General features: G+C 41.5%; 5 protein-coding genes and 1 long non-coding RNA gene across 7 annotated transcripts in view; 3 read left to right on the top strand and 3 right to left on the bottom strand.

The window, feature by feature from the left end:
• The first annotated feature begins 2,448 nt into the window (after positions 1 to 2,448).
• LOC144083374 (vesicular inhibitory amino acid transporter-like) lies at positions 2,449 to 7,076 on the top strand. The gene is made up of 2 exons (XM_077611166.1): positions 2,449 to 3,160; positions 3,940 to 7,076. The coding sequence occupies exons 1-2, from the start codon at positions 2,795 to 2,797 to the stop codon at positions 5,137 to 5,139; spliced, it is 1,566 nt and encodes a 521-aa protein (XP_077467292.1). The 5' UTR covers positions 2,449 to 2,794; the 3' UTR covers positions 5,140 to 7,076.
• Positions 7,077 to 7,382: 306 nt separating this feature from the next.
• Positions 7,383 to 13,730, top strand: bpifcl (BPI fold containing family C, like). Of its 2 annotated transcripts, XM_077616397.1 has the most exons (15): positions 7,383 to 7,574; positions 7,709 to 7,823; positions 8,685 to 8,816; positions 9,680 to 9,835; positions 9,906 to 9,969; positions 10,091 to 10,151; positions 10,292 to 10,383; positions 10,510 to 10,686; positions 11,733 to 11,792; positions 11,860 to 12,024; positions 12,920 to 12,987; positions 13,058 to 13,100; positions 13,182 to 13,245; positions 13,334 to 13,410; positions 13,480 to 13,730. In XM_077616397.1, the coding sequence occupies exons 1-15, from the start codon at positions 7,475 to 7,477 to the stop codon at positions 13,537 to 13,539; spliced, it is 1,434 nt and encodes a 477-aa protein (XP_077472523.1). In that variant the 5' UTR covers positions 7,383 to 7,474; the 3' UTR covers positions 13,540 to 13,730. The 2 variants fall into 2 exon arrangements, with proteins under 2 accessions (XP_077472523.1, XP_077472516.1); XM_077616390.1 differs by having other exon boundaries at positions 13,334 to 13,730.
• Positions 12,329 to 13,940, bottom strand: LOC144086530 (uncharacterized). The gene is made up of 3 exons (XR_013304514.1): positions 13,361 to 13,940; positions 13,156 to 13,281; positions 12,329 to 13,070 (listed from the first exon to the last, which is right to left on the bottom strand). It is a non-coding gene; the product is annotated as an uncharacterized LOC144086530 (long non-coding RNA).
• A 1,163-nt stretch (positions 13,941 to 15,103) lies between these two features.
• Positions 15,104 to 18,484, bottom strand: LOC144082465 (PRELI domain containing protein 3B-like). The gene is made up of 6 exons (XM_077609657.1): positions 18,308 to 18,484; positions 17,639 to 17,807; positions 17,460 to 17,549; positions 16,855 to 16,925; positions 15,601 to 15,703; positions 15,104 to 15,523 (listed from the first exon to the last, which is right to left on the bottom strand). Exons 1-6 carry the CDS (start codon positions 18,337 to 18,339, stop codon positions 15,407 to 15,409), a joined length of 582 nt encoding a protein of 193 aa, XP_077465783.1. The 5' UTR covers positions 18,340 to 18,484; the 3' UTR covers positions 15,104 to 15,406.
• A 185-nt stretch (positions 18,485 to 18,669) lies between these two features.
• Positions 18,670 to 19,526, top strand: atp5f1e (ATP synthase F1 subunit epsilon). The gene is made up of 3 exons (XM_077609671.1): positions 18,670 to 18,796; positions 19,076 to 19,197; positions 19,375 to 19,526. Coding segments are annotated over exons 1-3 (156 nt in total). The 5' UTR covers positions 18,670 to 18,764; the 3' UTR covers positions 19,377 to 19,526.
• A 376-nt stretch (positions 19,527 to 19,902) lies between these two features.
• LOC144082458 (piezo-type mechanosensitive ion channel component 2) overlaps positions 19,903 to 22,424 on the bottom strand; it is a 32,179-nt gene continuing 29,657 nt past the window's right edge. Inside the window, exons 52-56 of the mRNA XM_077609644.1 lie at positions 22,203 to 22,372; positions 21,998 to 22,114; positions 21,820 to 21,899; positions 20,638 to 20,857; positions 19,903 to 20,215 (exon numbers count right to left, since the gene is read on the bottom strand). Coding sequence (XP_077465770.1) covers positions 19,963 to 20,215; positions 20,638 to 20,857; positions 21,820 to 21,899; positions 21,998 to 22,114; positions 22,203 to 22,372 — 840 coding nt within the window. The 3' untranslated portion in view covers positions 19,903 to 19,962. The remainder of the gene's footprint in view (positions 20,216 to 20,637; positions 20,858 to 21,819; positions 21,900 to 21,997; positions 22,115 to 22,202; positions 22,373 to 22,424) is intronic.

The following is a 22,424-nucleotide window of genomic DNA, read 5'->3' on the forward strand; positions in this document are numbered from 1 at the left end:
TACACGTATGGGCACAGAACATGCAAATATACTCTCTCAAAAAACGTACACACTTCAGGTGGTCTAACATAATCCACAAAAATGTCTGTCCTCTGAAGCAAAAAGCACCCATGAAAGCATGACACACCACAAAAAAAGACACAACATAACACAAACATGGCAAAAATGATGCTCACATGCAACACACGTGACATTTTGCAAAACGAGAAAAAAAGCATGATCAATTAAAACGAAAATACTACAAATGTCTATTTTATAAAACTATTTTATTATTATTTTTGGACAGGCTATAAAAGAGTCTTACAAAGGCCACTCGTGACATTTTAGACGTCTACTTCAACCTTTGTGACTTTTCTTCACACCCTGTCAAAATTGAATACACAAACACAATCTCTATCTCTCCATGACAATTACCAACACACACACACACACACACACACACACACACACACACACACACACACACACACACACACACGCACACACTCATACACACGTGTACTCCCCCAACAGAAAATGTCACTACAATTTACTTCATTCTGTGGCCCTTGCAGCGCTATATATATACTTCTTATTTTTTTCTATTTTTGTTTACATGGGCTAATTAATGTTTGTATTACCTGCATTATTATACTGTGTTCTCATATAAAACTATAAAAATATAATCAGACATTTCTAAAGAATATCTCATCTAACGTTTTGAATACTGTAACGAATCTATGAATTCTTCTGATTTAACAATTAAAGACTGCCAAATTAACTTTGACTTTTGTGACAAAATTGAGGAACCCCAAAATTACGTATTTAATTAATGCAAACGTTTTTTTAATTTATTTATCATACATGAATTCATTTTGAGAGTAAAACCCAAAGGTCCTGAAAAAAAATCATTTTTCCATGTCCAATTACTGTGACCATGGCAACTATCAGAGATTATTGCTTCCAGTCAGCAGTGTTAAAATGCAACTAAGCCCCTCCGTATCAGGCTCCCACACACACGTGCCCCCCTCATACGGAGTGGAATTAATCCTTTTTGTAGTGATGGAAGGTAAACTGCTCGATCCGGTGACTAATTCAAAACACACACACACACACACACAGACACACACACACACACACACACACACGCACACACACACACACACACACATTTCTACAGAAAAAAATGGCAAAAATACTCCTGCTTTGTTCCTAAACAACATCTCGTTGAAGCACTGACGTTTTGAAATCCGCATCACAATATTAATAAAATCAAGCTTGTTTTAATGTTTTAATTTTTTTTAACCATGCAAATATGGCGTGCCCATATTTCTATATTTTTCGTGTGTACATGTGACATTTGCAGCCGATCTAGTTGGTGCATGATGTGAATGAAGGGGGAGGGTAGAGATGCCCGGAGGTTTCTCCTATATCTCCTCACCACCCACACACACACACACAAACACACACACACATGCACGTGCCCCAGACGTGGGTGACACACTAACACAAGCCAACTCTGTGAAAGCTGACCACAAACAGCATCTGGGCCGCATAAATGCAAGCCGAGCATAAAAATATGCATAATTTCTATTATCCAGTCCAATATTTAGTCGGCACCCATGTACCCCCTTTTTAAAAATTTTATTGCATGTGTTTGTTTGGGCAATATTATCATGGTTATTTTCAGGTTAGCGTGAAAATTATTAGTGCAGACTGAGGTAGTTTTTATATAGAGAAATTCGAGGCCTTTGTGTAGAAAATAGATGTTGCATGCAATTTTTGTGTGTGCGTGCAGAAGTGCGGGTGGTGTCTATTTGCTGGCGGCGTCTTCATCATCATATCAGCAACGAGTTGCATGCTCACCGCCTGCTGCTCATCTGGAAGCAAGATGGTTCAATTTTGCTCGTAAAAAGGAAGGCCGCTCATTTTGGATCATTGCAAAAACACTAAACCAATTCATTGTGCAAACTAAGGTGCCAATAAAAAAAGGTAAATAAATCGAATACCTTCAAGTGGTCATCAAAACACGCAAACGTGCAGAAATTTGAAGCATGATTGACAGAAAACATGAGATCCTATTCAATAAATAAATAAAACGACATTTCCCTCTTATTCTGCAAAAAATGCACCATGCAAATATAAGCGCAAATGTTCCAAAAAAAATGTGTGGGAGCAAATATTGGAATTAAATGACTGGGAAAAATGTATAGTCTTCATTTTAATACACAGGGAGACTAATTTTTTACATAATATTTAAATAATAATGATCTGTTCGAATGAAGGTGCCGTCATTCATTCATATTTTGCATGTTACAATGGCGCAACGTTTTTTTTTTGTTACTCTTCACGTGATTTGTCGTGACTGGCTTGATCATCTCTCTCTCTCTCTTTTTTTTCTCCCCCTCCTCCCTCTCTCTCTCTCCCCCTTTCTCTCTCTCTCTATCTCTCTCTCTCCCTCCCTGTCCTCTCACGACGCAGTCACCCATCCTCGCGCCGCCCTAAATATAGCCTCCAATTTCTCCTTTTATTATCGTTCAAATGAGGAGTTTTTTCATCTTAACATAAACGTGCATTTTTTGGGGGGTCCTCAAAATGGACAGGCGATCCAAGAGAAGCGGCTGAGGATTTTTTTGTGCGTGTGTGTGCGTGTGTTTGTGTCGTTTTTGGCACTTGAGGACAACCGGCATGACTTTGCAGCATCGGCGTCAGTGAACGCTCCCCCCCCGAAGGCTAAAAAAATCCATCATTTTGGGGTTTTTCACCCCCGTTTTGTGGCCTCCATTTGACCCCGCCATCCCATCGATCGGACGAAATGGCTCACCTGATCCGCCACAAACTGAGCAACAAGCTGACCAATGCGGCCCACACGGTCTCCAACAAGTCCCAGGCCAAGGTCAGCGGCGTGTTCGCCCGCCTGGGCTTCCAGGCCGCCACGGACGAGGAAGGCGTGGGATTCGCCGAGTGCGACGACCTGGACTACGACTACAGGCAGGGCATGCAGATGAACGTCGTGCAAGGGGACGACGGAGGCAGCCCGGAGGACGGGGACACTCACTACCAGAGGGACGGCACCGGGGACAGGCGCCAGTCCTTCAAGGCGAGCGGCGAGTCCCTGGACAAGGAAAAACCTCAAATCACGTCCTGGGAGGCTGGATGGAACGTCACTAACGCTATTCAGGTGCATTTTGATTATTATTATTATTATTATTATTATTTTGAGGGCCTGAAATTTTTTTAGGCCTTCTAAAGTCACCTTGAACGTGATGTACGTTTGGGCCCTGAACGCACCATTCTCAACACGCGCAATGTAATGACAAAGCCCGGAATTGGTGCCTTTTAAAAAAAATTTTTTTTTTAGATTAATCTATTTATTTTTTCCTTCACCAAGAAGACCCCCCCACGTGACCATATTTGGGCACACGCGTGGGCGTTCGACCACTATCGAGCTGCACGATTTCCTTCAGCCAATCAGCGTCAAAGAATTCGTGATGTAATATATAATGAGCTGAAGGTCGAAATGTAAGCGTTTTAAACTGGTCGATGAAAGTCAAAGTGCAATCCGTTTTAACTCCGAATTGGACGTCTATGATCGTCAATAAATCAAATAGTGCATTTATATTGCATTTATGATTTATTGCTTTTAGTTGGATTCGTTTTGGTTGATTAAGAATGAAAAAAAATACAGTCCAAAGGACTTTATTAATGAGCATTGCCTGTTAATGTAATCATTTTGAACGAATTTCCCTTCCATTTATTTTTTATTTTTTTAAATATGGCAACGGTCAAAATGAGACGTAAAAATGGAATTCCACGATGAGATAGGAAAGCCGCTCGAGCGACTACAACGATTAAAAGCGTCACGACGTAAACGATCCTTTTACGTGGCGACTTGGCACAAATAAAGGCAACGCAGTGAAAAAGGTGTGCCGCGCGTGGGTTGGCGGGTGTCGTCCGCAGGGCATGTTCGTGCTGGGCCTGCCCTACGCCATCCTGCACGGCGGCTACCTGGGCCTCTTCCTCATCATCTTCGCGGCGGCGGTGTGCTGCTACACGGGCAAGATCCTCATCGCCTGCCTGTACGAGGAGGACGAGGACGGCGTCAGGGTGCGCGTGCGCGACACCTACGTGGACGTGGCCAACGCCTGCTGCGCGCCGCGCTTCCCCAGCCTGGGGGGCCACGTGGTCAACGTGGCCCAGATCATCGAGCTGGTCATGACGTGCATCCTGTACGTGGTGGTGAGCGGCAACCTGATGTACAACAGCTTCCCCGGCCTGCCCGTGTCGCAGAAGGCCTGGTCGGTGGTGGCCGCCGCCGCCCTGCTGCCCTGCGCCTTCCTCAAGAGCCTGAAGGCCGTGTCCAAGTTCAGCCTGCTGTGCACGCTGGCCCACTTTGTCATCAACGTGCTGGTCATCGCCTACTGCCTGTCGCGGGCTCGCGAGTGGGCCTGGGAGAAGGTCAAGTTCTACATCGACGTCAAGAAGTTCCCCATCTCCATCGGCATCATCGTCTTCAGCTACACCTCGCAGATCTTTCTGCCCTCGCTGGAGGGCAACATGCAGAAGCCCTCCGAGTTCCACTGCATGATGGACTGGACCCACATCGCCGCCTGCGTGCTGAAGGGGCTCTTCGCCCTGGTGGCCTACCTGACCTGGGCCGACGCCACCAAGGAGGTCATCACCGACAACCTGCCCAGCGCCATCCGCGCCGTGGTCAACCTCTTCCTGGTGGCCAAGGCGCTGCTGTCCTACCCGCTGCCTTTCTTTGCCGCCGTGGAGGTGCTGGAGAAGTCGCTGTTCAACCAGGGCGGCGACGGAGGCGGGCGGGGACCCTTCCCCGACTGCTACGGGCCGGGCGGCCGCCTCAAGTCCTGGGGGCTGGGCCTCCGCGTGGCCCTGGTGGTCTTCACCCTGCTCATGGCCGTCTTCGTGCCCCACTTTGCTCTCCTCATGGGCCTGACCGGCAGCCTGACGGGGGCCGGCCTCTGCTTCCTGCTGCCCAGCCTCTTCCACCTCAAGCTCCAGTGGCGCAAGCTCCTCTGGCACCACGTCTTCTTCGACGTGGCCATTTTCGTCATCGGGGGCATCTGCGCCATCTCCGGCCTCATCCACTCCGTCGAAGGCCTGGTGGAGGCCTACAGGTACAATATCCATGACTGAGACACACAGAGAGAGAAAGAGAGAAAGAGAGAGAGAGAGAGAGCCTTTATCTTAAAAAAAACACCCCCTTGCCCCCCAACTCCCTCCACCGTCAACAAAAAAAGCCTGCCGAGATGATCTTGTGTGGGAAATCTTCAGTTTTTTTGCCTCTGTGAAAATGTGCAATAAGAAACTCAACAATCGATTTGGGGGCAGGGGGACCTTCAAAGCAGTCAATCTCCATCCTCCATTTATAAAGGCGTAGAGTAGAGTGAAAATTCCTCCTACTGAATAAAGATGGCTATTCTTTTAAGGTCCTCAAAACATACCTGTCAACCTCCCCTTCTTAAGCAGTAAAAAAACGTACAAATGCAACGTGGCACGTATTTATTCATGTAGGGCGCATGTCAAGGTCTAAAATTTTCTGCAAAGTGGACGGCTTTCTGATACGCTATAGTATTTATATAGTGGAAAAAGTCGGGTGAAAGGGGAATACGTGTTTGGATATCATGACAATACTATTAGCAGCGGATTACAGCCGAAATGGGTAAAATGAGATCGGTTTTACAAAAAAAAAAACGTACTTTAAAAAAATCCCGTACAAAAGTTGTTACACGGCGTACACAATTTGAAATGATCAAAAAATGTACAAGTTGACAGGTATGTCAAATTGACATTTGAGGGGGCTCACAGCCTTTGAAAAATGATTTCATCATTAAAAAAATAGAGGCTATCAAGACAACAATAATATCATCCTATGCAGTAATAATGAAGACTATTTCCAAACCCAATTTTCCCTCATTAGTCAGTCTCTTCCTGTTTCCAAAGATAGAAAAATATAAGTCCTCAGTTTACAAAGCCATATTAGAGTGAAAATTCCATATTGACTAAAGGGATGCTCAAATTACAGCAATTTTTTTTCGGGTCCTGAAAATGACATTTCAAGAGCTTCGCACCCTTTGAAAAAAGGATTTTTATTCATTAAAAAAGTAGGGTCAAAAAGAATACAATAATATGATCATATGCAGTAACTTTTGCCAAATTCTCATCCCATTTCCAAAGAAAAACATGAGTTTTCTACACTGTCTTGCTCTAAATAATTGATCCTCAAGGAAGAGTTTTACTGACTTTTATCCTCAATAAATCCTTGAGGGCGATAAATGTCCAATCCAATCCAATTGAAATGGATTCGCACGTCTACGGTCGTCAAGGCGACTGAAACATCATCAACGGTACTGGAAAATGACTTAGCACAATCGTGAGTTATCATTAGCTATCTCTATGCAAGTGAAGAAAAATGAATTCTGGAAGGTCTCCACCTCCGCCAGAGTTTGCATGAGGGCACAAAAAAAGCCTTTTTTAAGTGTGTGTGTTTTCTTAAAACCCAAATATTGGTTGCTACCACTCCAGGAAACGTCTTGTCCAGTTCATTTTGTGCTATTTGGAAGTATAAATCCCAATCTGGGTCCTGTTTCCACTGCGAAGAACACAGTGAATGTCTTCTTCCAATTTTGACCAATCACAAATGGCAAAGTCTATAGCTCCACCCATTTTACGACAGTAGAAAGTGGTACGCTATCGTAAATTTCAGTATCCTAGATTGACATTGAACAACAATGGAAATAATCGAGTGGACCGCGTGGGCAAACACGAAAGAAATATCTTGTGTGTCGTCGTTTGAATCCTATTTATGGTTTGTCGGGTGGTTTTGTGCTTTTTTTTCTTTCTACATGGTTAGAAACTCGGCCTTTTGGTTGGGTAAACGTCATTTTGGATGGAGTGAATTTGGACGTGCAAGCAAGTGGCTCCTTGTCGTATCGTATGCAAAGTGTTTGTCGGATGATATTCTCTCCCCGTTGACCCGGTCCTTTGTGATTTCATGGAACTAAACGTGGTGTGTGAGAAAGAGTATTTGTTGAAACAAGCGATAAATAAATGGAATATTTTATGGCTGCTCATTGTGAGCCTCCAATTGTTCTTCTTTTCATTTTTATTTCCCTAACAAGCCAATCAAATGTTTCTTCTCCCACAACATGTGACTTTTTAGGCCCTAATATTAAGCCAACCAAGCAGGGCGATATTTTGTTGAAATTTAAATAGCTTTATACTATTTAATATAAATATGATTCTAGAAAAGGGAGAATAGAGAGTAAGTTTCGTTTCATTTCATTTGTTGTCGCAATCTCCCAGAAAAAAAAACAAAAAACTGTCATATGCTTTTTATAAGTTTCACTTCTCAATTCTAATCCACACAGGAAGCTGCGATCTTTTGCCAGAATTGAACATTCGCCGCAGACTTTAAAAGGAAAAATAACCGTAGTCTGTTCATGGTAAAAATAATAATTCTTGGAGCAAAATGTTTCTTAAGTGGGTGATACTGCTCCCGCTCATTTATTGCACCCGTGGCCTTAATCCGGCTATGCAAGTGGTCCTGAACGACAAAGGACTTCAGTACGGTAAGGTGAAACCGGTTTGCTAACGCGTTGCAGTCTCAAAAAACGAAGACAATGAATCCGCAGTTTGTCTTGACAAAAGCTAAGAAAATGGAAAAAACCTTCTAAAAGTGTTCTACGTGTGTTGTGACTCTCAGGAAGGCACGTGGTTGCAGGATGGATTCAAGACAAGTTGGAACACGGCACCCTGCCCGATATTAGTGGCAAAATTAACTTTGGCTTCCTCTTCAACATACAATACACCATTTCAGGGTAATAAGACAAAAAATGTGGATGAAAACAAATAGAGTTGTTCCTCAATAAGTCTATTAAAATATCTTAATGACCAAAAAAGGAAGAGGTGGGTAGTGTAGCCAAAACTTTTACTCAAGTAGGACTATAATATTATACTCAAGTAAAAGTAGTCCTCCAAACATTGACTCAAGTACAAGTTAAAAAAAAAGTATTCGGTGAAAAGAATCCTGAAGTAATGAGTAACTGCTTGCAATGTTATTTAAAAAAAAAAAAAAAAACTATATTACGCCTATTACATGAACGTATTTACCCAATAAAATAGAGAAAAAAAATCATCCGTTTCCTACTCTCCAAAAAGCAGGACTGCCCTCTAGTGGAGAAAAAACATATTGCCTACCATGAAATCTAAACCAGTGTGGCGTGGGAAAAAATGAAGTGCCAAAACGTTATAGATTGTAATATTACAAGATTAAAAATGAAATATGACGAACAATAAGAACATATTGTAATATTACAAGATTCAAATCATATCATGACAAGACTAAAGTTTTTTTCTCGGTTATTTTCAATGAAACGTGAACTGGGTGTTGTTAGGTTTCACTGGCATCCACTTTTGGCGCAATATTAAGAGAATCAAATAATCTTTTTCATAAGTTTACGAGAAGAAAATGAGTAAATTACTTTTTTTTCCATCAGGTGAACTGAAGTTTGTTTACGGTCGGCGAAATTCAACTTTTAGTGTCGTAAAGTCGGTGAAAAATGACTGTGATGATCTCAAACATAGCATATACATATTGTACGCCGTTATAAATAACGCACAAGCTTTTGTATGTCTACTGGCCTTGTGTCTCTCTCTCTCTCTCTCTCTGTGTCTTCTAGTGTCACCATAAGAAAGTGTGACTTTCCAGAACCATCTGTAGAATTCTACCAAGCCACATCTGGTTTGAAGATGTCCATAATAGGTCTCAATGTCGCACTTACCGGAGACTGGAAGGCCAACTGTGGGTTCATGTAAGTGCAATGAATTATTATTAGTAGTATATTGGAAATTTGCATCAAGAGAAACTAACTGCACATTCTGCTCAGCCACAATATTACTCAATAGAAATTCAATATTGCCAGTTGGCTCAAAAGCATCTCCATTGAATCCAAATGTGCCGTATTTTGAAGATCATATGGTACCCTTAAGTCTTAAAGGAACAATAAACAAGATTTGTGGCCAAAAATCATACATGGAAATGCATTTGTAGGAATAGAACCACCCCAATTGCCCGATGGCCTTCGCACGTGGTGTGAACACAACACGTCAAATAAATAAATAAAAAACTGCGATATCACTTTAAGACATTTTAGCCGTAGACAACAAAGCTATTGAACCTAAACTGACGTTTTCACAAAAGATTCAAGAACGTGTTAACTCGTCAGTCTCATGTCATCTCATTTTCTGAACCGCTCACTAGGGTCGCAGGGGGTGCTGGAGCCTATCCCAGCAGACTTTGGGTCACAGGCTGGGGACACCCTGAATTGGTGGCCAGCCAATCGCAGGGCACAAGGAGACAAACAACCATTCACGCTCACATCCATAGCTAAGGGCAATGTAGAGTGTCCAATCAGCCTACCATGCATGTTTTTGGAATGTGGGCGGAAAGCGGAGTACCCAGAGAAAACCCAGGCAGGCCCAGGGAGAACATGCAAACTCCACACAGGTGGACCGAGTTGGATTTGAACCCAGGACTCCCACCGTGAGGCCGACACGCTAACCACTCAGCTCGTCAGCGAATCCGCCATATAATTAGGGCGAGATACGTTCCCACAATCTTATGTGAGATTAAAAGCAAGTGGGGTTATTCATGTGTTTTATGGTGCACTTTTAGACATGAAAAAGGCTCTTTTGACATGGCTTTATTTGGAGTGGACCTGATCTCCACCGTCAAGCTGGGAATGGACACTGCCGGACACATGTCTTTAACCGGCGTCAACTGCACCGCTCAAACGGGCGATGTTGACCTACGTTTCCATGGCGACGCAAGGTACGTATCGCTCTCAGATCACATATTTGTGGTGAAATGTAAGCTACAATGAGCTCCAGCATCTCCACAGCTGGTTTCAAAGGCTTTTAGAGGGTCGAATCAAGGACCAACTGACAAAACAACTGCCAACCACGGTGAGGGATTTTTGCTTTTTGCTTTTTGCTTTTCTTTTGATCACGACAGAAAATGTTCAAATCAACCCGATTATTTTCAGATCAAATGAGTAAAACGAGGTCATTGCGCTGATCTTTCCAGATATGCTCGGCAGTAGAGGAAGTCATTGGAAGCCTGGAGAACTATCTCGAGGACATGAACGGTATCGTTAAAATAAAATTAGGGGGCAAAAGATGTCTTACTGCTTCTTGTACCTATTTAAAATGGTTTTTAAAATGCAACAAAACTGCAGGTGTTGGAGGTAAAATTGAAGCCATCCAATTATTTGAACTCTACTTTCAGTCAACTTTCCACTAAATGAAGACGTCACTCTGGATTTGCCTCTAATTGACCAGCCTGTTGTTGATATGACAAATCTTCACCTTGGACTCAAGGTCGGGATTTAAAAAAATAATAATCTAAGGTTCAATCCTTGTGGGCCGAAATTTACTAGATTTACTACTCGTATGAGAGTGATGACAATTTACATGCTATGACTATGATTTTGAAATGTGTTCAAGGGGGAAGTCCACAGTAGCAAATGTCCAAGGGATCCTCCATTTGTGGCTCAAGCTTTTAGCGTACCTCAGCGGCCAGGTTACATGCTGTCTGTCGGTTTATCTGACTTTACGCTCAACTCAGCCTCCTTCAGCTACTTCTCGTCCAATTTACTACAGGCCTTCATCAACGACAGCATGGTAAGTTCACTTTTAAAAAATCATTCCACTTTGCAGAGGAAGATACAATGCAGTAATACCTTGTTTATTACGGTAAATAAGTAAAATAATCTCCAAATGTGGCTGTAATACCAGTGTTTGTCCGCCAGAGAAAGGCCTGTCCTACCAGGACCGAAAGCCGTCCACTTTGTAATACATTTGAGACTTTTACGTGTGCCCTATGTGTGTGTGCGTGAAAATAGGTGCCACGTTGCATTTGTAGTTTTTAATCGCTTAATAAGGGGAATTCAAAATAAAAAAAACGGATAAGGAAATACATTTACTTTTGGGGGGATTTCGTAACTTGGATCTTTTTCGTATCTTGAGTCCATCATTTGCATATAAAAAATTCGTAACCTGAAACATTCTTAAGTAGAGGTAGGACTGTAGTATCATTTAACCCCCAAAGGTAAACACTGCTCTCTAGTGGCCAGGGACATAATCTCCAATTGTGACTTTGTATTATCATTCCTACACCATACCTTGCAATTTATATGTCTCTCCCGTATTTTATACGTTTTTTGATCATTTCAAATTGTGTACTCCGTATAACAACTTTTGTACATGATTTCTTTGGTACGTTTTTGTAAAACCGATCTCGTTTGACCCATTTCGGCTCTAATCCAGATTGTCGAGGTCACTGGTAGCAGACGAAAAGGTCATCGTCGACCGCTAATATTGTCATGCTTTAAGCATGATATGCGCACCCACATTCCCCTTTCACACATCCACCTTTTCACTCTATAGATATAGTGTGTCAGCAAGCAATGTACCCAGACAGTAAACCTCTCAGCGTCATACAGCGAAAGCTTGAATTTAGTGGATACCGATTGGGCACCCCGTCCAGTTTGGAGAAAATTTTAGACTTTTAAGTGTCCCCTATGTGTGTAAATACGTTTTTTTACGCTTAATATGGGGAATTGCAATCATTGATAAAGGGAGCAATTGACCGAGGTTGACAGGTTATGACTACACTATAAACTTTTCATATATCTTCATTTGGTTTAAATGTCTCATTCCCTCCTCAGATACCGCCAAGCTTTCCCGTGCGTCTCAACACAACTTTTATGGGCCCTTTTATTCCACAGGTAATTAGGCAGTAACTTGGACGAACAAAAACAGCATTGTAATGCAAATTGATTTTTTTTTTTGCAGCTCCCCAAGATGTTTCCAGACTTGCTGATGTTACTGCACATTTACGCCACAGACATTCCCATGTTTTCCTTTCGCTCCGGGGCTGTCGTGCTGAGCGCCAAGGGTGCCGTTGAGGCTTTTGCCATTCAGGGCGCCGCCCTGACGCCTCTCTTTAAACTCTGCGTGGTGAGCGCTACTTGTTGTTTTTGTTTCATTTTAACGTATAAAGATGGCACAACGAGATTTGTCTATAGCTACATGGCACAAAATGTGGTCCGATAATTATCAGGAACTGCCTCAATGACAAGTTTATGAAAACCTCTCAATGTACAGTCATACCTCTACTTGCGAATGCCTCTAGGTACAAAAGTGTCAAGTTACGAAATACATTTTTCCATGCAAATGAGTGACTCAAGATACGAAAAAGATCCATGTTACGAAATCCCCCAAAAAGTACATGCATGTACTTATTCATGATTTTATTTTGAATTCCCTTTAATAAGCGATTAAAAACTGTACAAATGCAACATGGCACATATTTTCACACACAGGGCACAAAGTAAAAATTTAAAATGTACTACAAAGGGGATGGCTTTCAGCCTTGCTAAAACGGGCTCTTTCCGCCATCTGGCGGACAAACACAGATATTACATCTACAGCGGGCGCGGAGGGAGATATTTCCTTTTTGTGTTTCATCACATCTTTCATACAAAATTGGGACCAACTTTAAAGGGTTTAGTTGGTAGCTGTGTGAGGACCGTGGAACGAATTAGAATTTTTACATATAAATTACACCTCTACTTACAAATGTTTCAAGTTACGGAAAAAGTCTTGGAACCAATTAATTTCCTTAAGTAGAGGTACAATTGTATATATTTCAGTCGAGTGTTTTTAATGGCGTATTCACAGCTGAAAAGTCTATAGCGTCTCTTAGACGGATGTCCCATTGATGGCGTTAGGCGTCCAATCCATTTTGACTGAAAGGAACAAAACATGTGACAGGGCAGGTGTGAAATATATTCAGATGTAAGAAATGAAACAAAAGCAAAACATCTGGCGAATCCTGTTTTTTTTCCTGAAGAACTCCAGTTTCAGTGGCAAAGCACAGGTCGATGTTGGGCGACTGAAAGGGTCGGTGACGATGCACAAGTGAGTCCAATAAACACGTCTTGATTTCCATGTTCAAGTCATGCAATGACTTGTTTGTTGTTGCAAGCAGCTTCTCTCTGAGTCTTGGAGAAAGTGAGATAGGACCCTTTAAGGTAGTGGTCTACTCCTACTGTGCGTATGTATGCCATCCCTTCTAAAATGGCCTACCTCGTGACAAATGTTGATCTTTGCAGACGGATGCTTTGGAAAACATGGTGGTGACGCTCATGAAAATAGCCATCTTGCCCCAGCTGAATGGTGAGTTGTCGTGTCTGACGTTTATGTACTGTGCCACTGGGCAGAAAGTAGATGCTGATCAAGTGATTCATTCGGATTCGTGTTGCAGAGAAACTCGCCGCCGGCTTTGCTTTACCTCGAACAGTACACGCACAGCTGGTCAACTCACTTCTGACTGTGGAAGAGGTCGGTGGCAAAGCAAAATCAAATGTAGACATTCCCAATTTGTGGCCTCATTTTGTCTTCTTCAAACAGGGATTCGTAGCTTTCTCTTCCGATGCTCAGCTGGTGACCAACGACGCGATGTTCAGATGAGCTGCACTTCCTAATGAAACCCTATGCACTTTTTCTATTTGGACGACATACCAGAGAGGTCCGTTATATTCCTGAATGATTCTGGTTCTTGTAGAGATTTTCTTTCATTTTACACGATAGGCAAGTTTCTTCTCCGGCTAACGTTGCACAAGAAATCAGAATTCTAATAAAAAGTACATTCAACAACTGCACAGGGATGTTGTGGTCTCGATTCAATGTTACTGGTTTATTATCAAGTGCTGTTTTTTTTTATATTTTCAAAATTAGAATTAGGCTCTATGAACCTATTCTACTGAATATTTAATTAAAACTATCAGTCTACTTTGTAGGCATGCTGTTAAAGGTGATCATGTAAAAAACTTAAAATGACTACCATAATGTAATTTTACAAATTTGGCACTCACATCTGGCTGTTTTTTATTTTTATTTTTCCTTTTTACCATTTCAGTCATTCCAACCAAAACAATGCAAATGGGGAACAAGCACTTAAAAAAAAAAAAAAAAAAAAAAAAGCAATTCTGGTTTTGAGATCATAACCTGAATTTTTGTAATTTTTTGAAATTTTGCTGCCAATTCTGGTTGTGACATCATTCTTTTGTTTTAGTGGGAGGGGCCACGCCAGATGAGGATTTCATAGCACCATTAAATGAGCTTTAAACTGCCTTTGACTAAATAATCCTTCTAAATTTTAGGTACTCTCCTACCCCCATTTTTAAGGTGCTGTACTCTTATGTATAATAAAAATATAAAGGGTAAGATTGTTTTTCTGACAACCTTACGTGAAATGAGCTTTGAATTTAAAGTAGATAAAGTAGAGCTTCTTCAAAATGAGTTCGATAGAGAAAGTCCAAGGCAAAATCGTTACCACCATCATGAAACAATGGCGTCACTTTATTTTGAAACATTGTTATTGTGTGTTTTTCTTCTCGTAGTTACAGCTTCACATTCTTGGAATGCAACACCAGCATATTATAAATAGAAACCTATTTACAGCCGCTGTTCTTAAACCCTTTCCTCTAGAAAAAGTTGTTTGTTCAAGAAACTCCCGCGTGAATGCGTAGATGAGCCACATGACAAATCTTCACATAGCTCGAAAAACCTCCGGATGGTTTGAATAGCGTTACCCATCCCATCAATCCTTCCCGCCACTTTGAAGCGCTTGAGCATCGTCGAATAAATCCAACACGCAGTCGGGCTAACAGAATCATTTTATGTCCAAATGTTGTTATTTAACCCTTTGACTGTCGAATGGCCAAAAACCTTTTAAAGTTATCATTTTTGTAGAGATAGCTAACACGTCTACACTGCTTGAAACAACTGATGAGAATGCACACGTGTCATTGAAAAGGAAGTGCGCACGCAATTTTTAAAATAAGTGAATGCTTTGACAACATGCAAAATGCAAGTTTTTTTTTTAGAACGTTGGGTTTCCAAATTAATCGTGACACTAAGTTAAAACGACGAGCCAAAAGTGAAAACTTTCAACATTTTTGAAATGTAAATTGCTGAAAAAAACTTTGGTTGAATTTTTTTGTGGGGATTTTTGTAGTTTTGACAAAAAAATCATATTTAGTATTTTGGTAAAGACGTGCGTAGTAAACTACGGAAGATTTAGAAGTATTTGGCAGCTTTGCATGACGTAAAATGCAATTCTTAATACGCGTACATCCTCCCAGAATCGGGCAGCCAAAGGGTTAAAAACGATTGCGATATTAATGAAGCGATGATGCTGTAATGATGGAGTGAACTTGTGGCACAGTGGGAAGAAAATAAATGGCGGAATCCGGAGGTCACCCACGTCCAAAAGTGTCTACGTACCGCCAATGATAGAGGCGCGCGTTAGTTCACGACAGCTGGAAAGCCGCTGTCATTTGTCGGTGACGGCGGCCGCCATGGGCACGCGCATGCTTCCACGAGCCGTGGCCGCCAGCTCTTCGATTTCGGCGTTTAAGCGCCGAATGACCCACTCCATCGCCTCGCGACCCTGAGATGTTCAAAAGGGAAAGAAATGGGTAAGATGAGTGGCAATGACGGGCCGGGGAAGTCGGGGTGGGACGTCACCTTGCCGGCGTTGACGGACATGGTGTTCGCCATGAGGCCTTCGAGGTAGCTGCTCAGACTGACGCCTTTCACGCTGATCAGAGCCTCCTGGGTCAAAACCGTCCTGCTCGATGAGGGAGGAAAAAAATGGATTTAGACACCGTGTCAAAGTGGCGGCCCGGGGGCCAAATCTGGCCCGCCGCATCATTTTGAGTGGCCTGGGAAAGTAAATCATCGGTGGCGACTTTCTGTTTTAGGATCAAATTAAAATGATAGATATAGATGTTTATTAAATTTCCTGATTTTCCCCCTTTTAAATCAATAATTGAAATTTTTAATCCATTTTTTTCTTTGTCTTTTTAGTTCAAAAATCATTTTGTAAAATCTAAAAATATTTTCGGTTTTCCACATTAATATGGAACATAATTAAAGAAAAATGGTTTCCTTTCGCAATTAAAAACAAATGATTAAATTTTCCCTTACTAAGAAAAAACGGAATATTTAGAGCTTTTAATCCAGTTCTTTTAATCCATTTATAATTATTATTATTTTCTAAATTAAATATTATTTCTAAAATGGTCCGGCCCACATGAAATCGATTTGACGTTAATGCAGCCTGCGAACCATCTAATATATAAAAGTTAGGGTGTTTAAGTCATTCACTGCCATCCCAGCTTTGAAAATGTGTTTTGGTCGTTACTAAAAGAAGGAGATTGATATTAAAAACACCCATTGCCATCAAGGGCAGATAAACGGTGAAGCTATGATAGGTCACAAGAGAGCTAGAAAACAAAATAAAAAACAAATACACACTTTTTCCCCCTAGTTTGGCTATGCCTGCGACTAATACTCAAGTGCAACATATAAATGTATTTTTGTTTCTTTCTGGCCAGACCGTTGTGTTTTTGTTTGTTTGCCTAATCAGCCTGTTGTTCTCTCTTTTACTATTGTTATTTTAATGTATGTTTGTTCTTGGTTTCTTATCAAATAAAAATCTGCCCTGTCAAAAATGCAACTTATAGTTGAAAAATACAGTACATCAAATTCCTAGGAAAAGATACACACAGAGCACATCTATTTGAATTGGTCTCTTTCTTCAATTTATTACAATTTGAATTAATTTTTAAAATGGATTTTGTTGTGATGGATCGGCAGGCAGCCAGCCTGCCCTGTATCCCCTCCAATGTAGTCATTTCCTTTAAAATTATAATAATCATAATTTGATTCTGATTTCAATGCTGTGGCATGTGCAAATATTTACACATGAATACGTACTTGTCAGGATGGTGTGGATGAGGTTTATATGTCAGCTTCTCATCTACCGACACCAGGTTTGTGAAGGAAATCTGAAAAGGAGAAAAAAAACTATAACAGTATTTAAAAAAAACAAGTGGAGCAACTTTGTGAAAATAATATTTCATCACTTTTTAAACTAGAGGATGTATCTGTATGCGGTTTAAGAAGAATATTATACAATATTTTCACTCTTGGTCAAAAGTTTTGAGACTATTACATTCGAATGGATGGTAAAAAGTCTGAAAAAAATTGTCTTTATAGCACTGTTTTGAATTATAAAACAAAACAACAAAATTTGCCTCCAAAGCATTCATATCGTCTTCGTATAAAAGGTTTTAGGGACGTTCCCGATCCAATCACATGATCGGAAATCGGTTCTGAGAAAGATAAAATAATCAATGTAAAAAAATAAAATAAAAGGCGACTTGAACTTGGGTGCACAAATATGCGACCACGACAAATGTATAAGGATTTACATTTATTTTGAGGATGTTTCAGGATGTTATTGTTATTTTAATCCTGGTGAAATAAGCGAGCTTTTCTAGCAATGTTGTTGGAACGCATCTGCGTGTCTCAAGACTCACATTTGTCGATTTCAGCTCAAAGGTCTTGTCTTTGGGGTCCACTATCGAATGTTCTTGGACATACGTGCATGTCCTCGTTAATCCAATGATCTACAGCAAAAAAAAAACAAGTCATAAGATGTTTGTCAATCTTTGTCTTTGATCCTTTCCCCCCCAAAGTAACGCAAATTTGCACATACAGATTTGGCGATGGCGGGAAGACCCCACTCGGTGCTGAGCAGTCTTTTACTGTGTAAGCGTCCCTCCGCGTCCACGCTTCTGTCCAGGACGTCCACGCCAAACACATTGGGGTTCATGGGGTTGGGGTACTTCTGCATGGCGGCCTTGGTCACCGTCTCCCACGGGTGGCTTTTAAAAACATGCAGTATACCATGTCAATCATGTGCTACCATTGACTGCGATAGACGTCCAATCCATTTGAACTGGGAGGGTTGGCAGCGATTCGTCGGCTGTTACAGTGGAAAACGCCCCCTTTCGTCTCGACCAGCAGACTGTTATGTAATCACGATTATGTCATCTTCTAACTTGATAAGTGATAACTGATATGATTGAATAATATCTTTTGTTAGTGATATGTTTAAAGACACGGCCCGATAAAGACGAACTTTTTATTGCTAACAAAGGAAACAGGAGACGTCATGTTGTGGTCAGTTCCAGAGGCTGAAAAATGGTAATAAAAAGTCAAACGCACCTTTTTGGTACATTTGCGAGAACTTTCTATTATTAAATGAAGTTACCCAACTTGTGGCTAGCCGTCATGCTACAAAGACGCAGCGAAGTATGTTTTTTTTAGGAAGTTGCGAAAACTGAGACAAGTTGGCCAGACGCGGATAGACAGAAAAACTCACTTGAAAATGTGCTCTGACGCCCAGATTTTCATGTTTGACGGTAGAAGTGGAGAGCCGCTGGCCAGCGAAGGTGACAGCGTGACCGCAGGAAGGAGGACGCAAGGATCGACAGAGCGACCGACCGACCGACGGACGGAAGCGCGGATGGGACACAAATCGAGAACGGTCTCTTGCACATACGCCCTCCTGTGGTAGACACTGGGAACGTATGCGTTTTTTTCCTTCATATTTGAAAAATATTTATATATTCATACATTTCGGAACCAGGAGTCTTTCACTAACCTGGTGTAATTTTCTTAGGTATTTTTCAGAGTAATTTACCACTCTCACCACCTTTACGTTATCAATAACTTTTTTCAAAAACTAAATACATAAAAACGGAGCGCTTAAAACTGACGTCATCACCCCGCGTCCTACCTGTCCTTGAGAAGCTCAAGCAACACACCAGACTGTCAAGATGGTCGCTTACTGGAGACAGGCAGGACTCAGGTTAAAAAACCAAATAACCTAATAAATAAACAAATTTCCATTGTTTACTCTTTATTATTGCTTAAAAATGTGACTGTTAAATGTATATGTTGAACGTATCGTATTGTTGAGACCTAATCTAATCAGTGCTCTGCTGGTTAGCCCCTGTGCTAATGCTAGTCGAAATCTGTTCCCACACGTCTTCATGTATGCAGGTTATCCAAACCATGTTGTGTTCATGCGTGCGAAATATGACTTAGCATCCCGCGGACCAACTCTCTGTATTTGTCCTCCGTGCAGCTACATCCGCTTCTCTTCTATCTGCGCTAGCGCGGTGCGGGCCTCCCTCAAGCCGCAGGCTAAAAGTGAGGCGATCAAGGCGGCTGAAGCCAGCGTCAAAGTAGTCAAACCCAAGACGGCATGTAAGTTCCCATTTCACACCCAATGCGTCAATCATACGTTCTGAGCATGTAGAATAGGAAACAAAAAATAAATAAATGAAGCGATGTACTATGGAGCAGTGTCGTTTTAACATTTTTTTTTGGTCTGTCACAATTCTGCTTTTAACATGTGAATTTGTACCTAATGTGTTTTTGCAGGATGTGATCCTTTTGGCGTAGAAGACTTCTTCCTACTATTGTTGGAAAACATGGTGGAGGACTTTGATGTCCTGAAGGGTCTGGTTAACAGAATGGCATCTCCCTTTCAGTGATTTGTAATTAAAGTTAAATTAAAGATGAAAAATGTGCAAGCATTTTCTTTCATTCTTCGGTTGAAATGGTTTTGCAGCTGATAAAATCAAACGTTACCTTGCTGACATTTATTAAAATTCTGTGAAAATACAAATGTTTACAAGCCCAAAAGGTTTGCGTGCATTAGATTGTCTTTGGACTATTGTCAGAAAACACTGAAACACCTCCTGTTGCTTTGAGAAATTCCAAATTTATTTGCAAAATCAAATCATTGACCATTTGTTCACTATTAGAAATGCATGCAGTCAAAAATTATGTATCTAGCTGGCATCCATATGTTGTTTTTGATTAAAACCTGTCGTGTAATATAACACCAACTATAACATTGCAATACTATTATCATACTGTATCATGTGAACCCCATCTTACGTTGTCCTATTCATCTCTACTTCAGTCATTTTACAAAACGTTTTTAGTCGATACAGATGTCCCTGCCTAGCTCTCCTTCTCTCTGGTCATCTTGATCATGGTCTCGGGGGATCTATAGAGGAAGATGAGCTTTTCGAAGAGGGTCTCCTCCAACTCCATCTCACCGGTCTCGCGCACCACAAAGATGTCCGTGCACAGCTTGAGGACACGGTCCACGCAGGGTAACTCCTCGAACATGATGGAACGCGAGATGCCGTTGAAGAACTCCCTCACAAACTTGCCCACGACCAGCACCACTGACATGTAGAGCCCTACGATCCTGAGAATGACATGTATTAGGACGCCGCTAACATTGAAATAAAGGTTTGCCATTCTTTTTAGAGTTCGGCCGATATTTAGAAACTTTGACGGATATTGGTATCGGGCTTTATTTTAATCCGACTGGCCGGCATGAAGAAAGCAATTGAATTTTACTTCAGCTCGGATGCAGCCGAACCTGCTCTATTCAAAGCCTCGCCTGACATAAATGACCGGTCACAGCCGCTCGTTAAGTCGAGACTTTGACGTCGGTGACGCCTTGTGACATTTGTGTGATTATTAATAAAGTTCAAAGGAGTTCAGTGCTTGCATTATTCACAATTTTTACACCAATTTTGACGCTTTTGCAGTAAATATCAGCTCCAAAAACGGTCTCGTTTGTGAAAAACCCATATTGGTCGAACACTTAATTTTTTTACGTACCCGTGTCCAGCCAAAAAGCCGAGACTGGAGGGACTGACTTTGTCACTGAACACCACCATCTCAATGGTGTCACACTTTGGGTCGGAGGGGTCAGAGGTGGGGGAGCACTCCTGTACCATCCACCATTGATCTGCCTCCCGCTCCAAAGTATCGTTGACCTTTCGGAGTTTCATTGACAGGGGCCGGAAGAAAGCCAGGAGGTCTGGACGGTCAGTTTGGCCTGCGGGAGAAACCTTCCATTTTTACAGCTGGACTGTCAGAATAAAAATGGTCAAATTTGACAATGTAGTATTAGCGTATTTTCCAAAATATAAATCGCAGTATTTTTCATAATTTGCCTGGACCTGGGGCTTATATGTCTTAATTTTTCACTCTCACCACCAACAGCTTGTTATGCTGTGTTTTTTAGGCTACAGTTATAAAAAAACAAAACTTAATATGTTAAATTAATGAGTGGGTTTTCTCTGGGTACTCCTCTTACATCAGCTTTTTATGCTGTTTTTTAGGCTATAGATATTAAAAAAACATGTTATATTAACAGGTGTTTTTTCTCTGGGTACTCCTCTTACAATAGCTTGTAATGCTGTGTTTTTTAGGCTATGTAGTTATTTAAAAAACAGTTAGTATGTTAAATTATCAGGTGGGTTTTCTCCGGGTACTCCTGTTTCCTCCTACATCTGCTTGTTATGCTGTTTTTTTAGGCTATTGTTTATTTTTTAAAAAAAAAGTTAATATTTTAAATGAACAGGTGGGTTTTCTCTGGGTGTTCCTGATTCCTCCAACACCAGCTTGTTATGCTGTGATTTTTAGGCTATAGTTATTTTAAAAAAACAGTTATGTTAAATTATCAGGTGGGTTTTCTCCGGGTACTCCTGTTTCCTCTTACATCAGCTTATGCTGTGTTTTTTTAGGCTATTGTTCATAAAATAAAATACAAACAGTTAATATTTTAAATTAACAGGTGGGTTTTCTCTGGGTACTCCTGTTTCCTCCTACATCCCCAAATCATGCTTGGTCTATATTGCCTCTAGCACCCCCCCACGACCCTCGTGAGGATCAGCGGTACAGAAAATGAACAAATCAACTTGCCCTATAAAGGGTTAAAAGTCTCAAGTGCGAATTTTCAAAGAGTTGTCCACTGTCGTGACGTTTGTTCCTGAAGGTGTTCAAATAGCAACTCACCTACATTCATCCTGGTTGCCATTTTGGATTCGGTTCCTCTGTTACCCCTTAAGAACCTGGGCAGCAGGGAGTTAATAATCCTAGCAAGAGAGAATCATGTAACAAGTCACGATACAGGCTGGGGGTAACAAAAAAAACACGTTCGGATGGCATATAAAGCTCCAAAATGGCGACTTACACTTGTTTGCTACTATCGCCTTTGAGCATGTGGACGATCCCTTCTTTCAAGGACTTGTCTTCAGACTTGACCGTGTTTTCCCCCACCGTCTTGACATTCATCGATATGGAGGCATTTCTTAAAAAAAAAAGGTGTTGACGGTTTAAGATGGCGTAGTAAATCTGTTTGGCAACATTTAGCGGGACGAGTCACGTTGTCTTCCGACCTGAGCAGCGTCCATCGTAGCGTCACGTAGAAATGAGGGGAGGAAGTGAGCTCCTGGATCATCGCCTCCCGACTGGCCGGGCTGATGGTCCAGAGCAGGCTGGCGTCGCTCTTGATCTTGGCCACGATAATATCTTCGGCCTCGTAGTTCATGATGAACTGCATGGCGGACTTGGGGACAAAGAGTCCATAAAGCCTCTTAGAATTGGGACACGTTGCAACC

This window comes from Stigmatopora argus, chromosome 1, assembly GCF_051989625.1.
Source record: "Stigmatopora argus isolate UIUO_Sarg chromosome 1, RoL_Sarg_1.0, whole genome shotgun sequence".
Taxonomy (NCBI): Eukaryota; Metazoa; Chordata; class Actinopteri; order Syngnathiformes; family Syngnathidae; genus Stigmatopora; species Stigmatopora argus.